Genomic DNA, 5,379 nt, shown 5'->3' with positions numbered 1-5,379 from the left:
GTGTGGAGAAAAAAACATAGAGAGAAAAACAAAGAGAGAGCCAGAATATGGAAGCTAGTGCACAGTCTTTCCTTCTTTTCCTTAGAGCCAGGCAGCTTTTAGAGGCACCTCCCCAGCTGCTTTCAAACATTGAGGTTGTTGCCCAGCCACTGATCACTATCCCAAGAAGTGAAATGTGGGCTCCACATCTGAAAACTTCCACTTGGTTTTTCACCAAGTGAAATGGAACACAAAATTCAGGGCCCAAACAAATGGCTCATGTTTTCTTTGGGACACTTGGTCTGTGTCTACCCAGGGAAAATTTTGATGTACTGACTGACTGACTCCAGTGCATATGATTAATGTATATATAGGGCAAACCAGGATAATTCCGACCTTTTTTCTTCCACAGCAGGTTTTCAGCCGGAATTATCTGGATGGTTGCCTCAACTCTCCACTAGGCTTTGCCAGGATAAGCACAGCCAGTGTAATATGCAGGAGACAGGGACCACTCCCTCTACCCAAGGTTCCCTTCAACATCCACACCCTGTGCAGCTGAGCATAGTGGGATCTGTCCTAACAGTCATTCCTTCTGGAGGAAAATGCAAATTCTGTCTAATGAATCTTTAAGAGGTCCCCAAAACCCTAAATGTTGCATTTGGCTTAGCTGTCAAATAGCAAAATATAAAAGACAGATGAAGGAGGAGAACCATACAAATGGGAAAAAAAAATTGTACCCTGTTCCCTTCCCCATTCAGGAAGAAGAATAGCAAAAGCCAAAGCCCATAAATCCCAATCAAATTAATTAATATGTATGTGTATAGTTTCTCTTAAGACTATGGATACCTGGATTGTAAATTTTTTTTTCTTTAAGTAGAGGTATGTATATAGAGACAAACCTTTTGTTTTTAAAAATACAGTTAAAAAATAAATTAGACTACATCCCAACACATAGAAAAAGTGTTGCTCATAGAGGCACAGTTTATGTGGCAGATGTGTTCCTGACAAGATTTGTACAGATCATTTTTCTAATTAAATGAAAAACTACAATTAATGAGAGAAGAATACTACTGGGAATAACCCCTCGGTAAATTATTTTGTAAACAATTCCTCTAAAAAATTAACAATTAACTCATAATTTACCTGGCAAAACTATATTTTCATGGACTCCTGCACTGATGCCATAATTCTGGGTTTGGGTTTTGTTTTGCTTTGCTTTGCTTTGTGTAGAGGAAAGGTGAAAAGAATAATGGGAAAGATGCATGATAGTTTATTTTACTGTATCTTACAGATCCAACCTCTAATGATGAAGCTTCCCACATAACTTCTTTCTTTTTGGGAGCAGAAAGAAAGGAAGAAAATGAAGAGTCAGAGCTGTTGATACATTGGGATAGAATTTTTCCACTCTATTGAAACTTTCTACCTTTCCTTCCATTCTGTTTCACCAGTTCTCTAAGTGATAATTACAGAGTGAAAACTTCCCCCATTGTTGTTTATGTGGTGTTTTTATTTTGCTTTTTATGGTTTTTATTTATTTTACTTTTGTTTTTTACAGTTTTCAATGCTGATTTTTTTCTAAAATAATCTCTTTAAATTCTTAAGACGTCCCCTCTCCACTTAGAAGTTGTCTTACAAACAGTCATTGTAACTACTGCATGAGAAAGTCCTAAAATGTATTAAGTAAAAACCAAAACAATAATAACAGCAAATTGTTAAATGGGCAACTCTATGTGTATCTCTTAAAAAGTTTTTTGTTTATCTATAGGGTGTATAGAAAGTTTACTCATATTCACTTGTGAAAGTGTTCTTGCTGCCTAGTGGTGGAAATAAAACCCTGGAAAAGAGAGATTCTGTAAAATGTGCATCTGTAAAAATAAGTTTCTCTTTTCAAATGGCTTGTACTGAGTTGTTTGGTGGCCCTGCACTATGTACTCCTTGAAAGCAATCTGTAACCTTGGGCAGATTTGCAGTGACAAATGTTGCTATGCTTCTGTAAGCACTGCTTCTGCTAGAGGGCACTGTACATTAGCAAGGCCTTGTTCTCTACTTAGTAAAGACAGCTTTCTGTTGCCACACCTGTGTCCAAGTCTCCATTTGTTAACACATGTGTGTGTTTCCCTTTTTGGCAGGTCAGATTTTGGGAAACATGATTGCAAAAGGATTATTCTGTGGAATAAATAAATATAGAGTTAGTTGAGTGTTTTTCTACCATGAAAGGACTATAACATATTCACCTCGCTCTCAGAATTGCTCCACAAAGTAGGGTAAAGATTCCTCAACTGAGAGACTCCACCTTTACTCTTTTACCATTCATTCCACACCATCCCCCACCTGTAACTTCACCCCTTATTCTTCCCCAGAACAAAGAGCAGCTGGTTTAAATTGAACTCCAGGGCACACACAAACCACTTTTCTATCTCTCAGTTTGAAGGGCAACATGGAGAACCTAAGATTGCAATAACAAAAGGTATTCTGAGAAACAAGCTGTGATTCTAGAAGAGATTTTCCACCATTTCTATCAGCTATCTTTGAAGTAGTTCCTATACATATCTGCTAATTGTTTGGTAGTTTGGTAGCTTAGTAGTTGAAAACTATGAAAAAAATACAGTGACCTTTCATTTGTTAAACAGCTCCATTTCTCTTTTCATCAATCTGATGATTACTTGTTCCCCTAGGGCTGTTGATACATTGGGATAAAATTTGGAAGCCTTCCTTGAATTAATTAAATAAATAAATAATTATAGCTGAAATACACCTAAACTCTGAAGAAGTTAGAGTTTTGTATTAGTCAACAGAATGCTATAAGTAATGATGCGGAGACAGAAAATAAGTATTAATAAGCGGAGTTTTTTTTTATTGTTCTTTTTAAGGAAATGTACTTTCTGAATGTGCAATACAAGAAAAGAAAATGTGATGTTCCTTAGTGAAAGACTGGCTTTTTGCTCTATTAAAGTGCAAACTTGATGCTTTAAAGACTGGAAATGTGTTTGTTTTACTCTTTCTCTCTTTCTGTGATTTGTAGCATACATTGAAGATCTCACAAGATGTGTTGAGCAAAGCAGAAGACTTATTATCCTGCTAACTCCAGACTATATTCTCAGACGAGGATGGAGTATTTTTGAGTTGGAAAGCAGACTCCATAACATGCTAGTCAGTGGAGAAATCAAAGTGATTCTGATTGAGTGTACAGAATTAAAAGAAAAGGTGAATTGCCAGGAAGTGGAATCACTAAAGCGCAACATTAAACTTTTGTCCTTGATCAAGTGGAAGGGACCCAAAAGCAGCAAATTAAATTCTAAGTTTTGGAAGCAATTAGTATATGAAATGCCCATCAAGAAAAAAGAAATGCTTTCTCGGTGCCATGTTCTGGACTCTGCAGAGCAAGGACTTTTTGGAGAACTCCAGCCTATTCCCTCTATTGCCATGACCAGTACCTCGGCTTCTCTGGTGTCATCTCAAGCTGATCTCCCTGATTTCCACCATTCAGATTCAATGCAAATGAGACACTGTTGCAGAGGTTATAAACACGAGATGCCAACCACCACCTTGCCAGTACCTTCCTTAGGCAACCACCACACTTATTGCAACCTGCCTCTGGCACTACTCAATGGACAGCTACCCCTTAAGAATACCCTGAAAGATACCCAAGAATTTCATAGGAACAGTTCCCTGCTACCTTTATCATCCAAAGAGCTTAGCTTTACCAGTGATATTTGGTAGTAAAAACGCTGAAGTCCTCTGAACAGCTAATGTGAGCACACAATTTCTGCTTTGCCAAGCATAAAGTACACCTAATAACATTGAGGTGCTGAATAAGTGTTCAAAGTAAAAGGCACAGAATCCCTTTTGTACTTAAAATTTTTGTTTACATTTCCAGAATAGTGGGGGGTGGGGAGAGGAAGGACCTGCTTTTGTAGTATAGTACCTTGTTTCAATGAGTGGTTTTGATTTCTTCCTGAAAGTAAAAAGTTAAATATCCTTTTCTTTAAGAGTAGGTTTTTTTAACAACTTTTGGACTGAAAACTTAGATGAGGTATCTTCCACATATTTATAAGTATTTCAGTATTTACATGGCTTTTGAAATAAGAAAAACTTAAAGACTTGAATTGAATTTGAAAATTCAGAACTAAGTTTAAGCAGAAAAGAGAACTTCTACAGAATAACTAAAAAATCGGGAGTTATCAAGAAAGAAGTGTTGAAGCACCCCAATTAAGAAGATTCTTTGTAGAAGAAGATCAGTTAAGAAAAAATGTGATTGAAATGTTTAGAACTTCTTCAATGTACTGGGCAACTTCTCTAGACTAAATCAACAGCTCATAATGACAGCTTATAGTTGTATAGGGAGCACATCTTCTGTAAGCAAACTGGTGGGTAGGCAAACAATAAGCATTTCTTAAGCAAATGAATCGAGAGGCGGCTAGTTCTTTGAAGATGATTTTAAAGAACTTGTATGGCTTTCTAGCCTATGTCAAGTTTTACAAATTTGAAAACACCTTTTAAGATGCGTATTTTATTGTTTGCTAATAATTCACATTTGGATTTTTTTTCCAAATGATCTCTTGACCTACTTTTTAACAGCATCACTGGAGTTTCAATTTAAATCAATATTGACTGCAAGTGTCAGCAGCAGAAAAGAAGTAAAACAACAATACCAACAGATGAAGTGCAAAATTATTCACGTTTACTAGTGATAGAGCAGCAATTGCAGTGATTCTCATCTGAAATGTGGTTGTGAAACAGACTATTCTGCACATACACAATATCTTCTTCGCCATGTGTGCACGGTTCCTGCAGAAGTATCTCTATTCCTGGTGCTTCAAAGAGTATATTTTATAGACTAAACTTTTCCACCTTCACATTATGACTGTGACTGTACCACACCAGAAAATCCCTGTAAATGATCTAAAATATTATGAATTTACTGTAAGGATTGTACCCCTATTCTAGTATTTATTGTGAATTACTACATTGTGTTATTTCCAATTACTCAGTTTTGGTGTGTTCTCTACCAGGATGACTGAGGGGGGCAATTTTTTATCAAGGTTGAATCTGATACCTTGCAGATGGTTCATAAATCATGTTTTTGGACAAATATATATAAGAAAAGATGTACACAATGTGTAAAAATTAAGAATTTGCCCAACCCTTGTAAATGTGAGACTCAAACATGTAAGAGAATAATAGATAATGTGTTTTGATTATTTCTTTCAACCTTTTTACATTATTAATTCCCTGTGATCCATGAACGTTTTGTTTAAAGCACTTGTTTCTCCATTGCTTTTCTATATCCAGCTGCTCAGAAAATGCATTATGCTTCAACAATATGTAAAAGCTTAGCAGTGATACATGTTCATTTCATTCTGAGACAATTAGTTGCTTCTTTGAAAAGTCCTGTTCAAC

The 5,379-nt window shown here is 36.2% G+C and overlaps 1 protein-coding gene across 1 annotated transcript in view; it reads left to right on the top strand.

Annotated features, from left to right (window-relative positions):
* The window catches only part of IL1RAPL2 (interleukin 1 receptor accessory protein like 2), a 610,158-nt gene extending 606,459 nt beyond the window's left edge, over positions 1-3,699 (top strand). The window contains exon 9 of the mRNA XM_059385200.1: positions 3,002-3,699. Within this exon, the coding sequence (XP_059241183.1) occupies positions 3,002-3,699 (698 nt within the window). The remainder of the gene's footprint in view (positions 1-3,001) is intronic.
* The last annotated feature ends 1,680 nt before the right edge of the window (positions 3,700-5,379 follow it).

Source organism: Mustela nigripes, chromosome X (assembly GCF_022355385.1).
Source record: "Mustela nigripes isolate SB6536 chromosome X, MUSNIG.SB6536, whole genome shotgun sequence".
Classification (NCBI taxonomy): domain Eukaryota; kingdom Metazoa; phylum Chordata; class Mammalia; order Carnivora; family Mustelidae; genus Mustela; species Mustela nigripes.
Note: the sequence above shows the minus strand (reverse complement) of the source record. Positions and strands in the feature narration are given on the sequence as shown.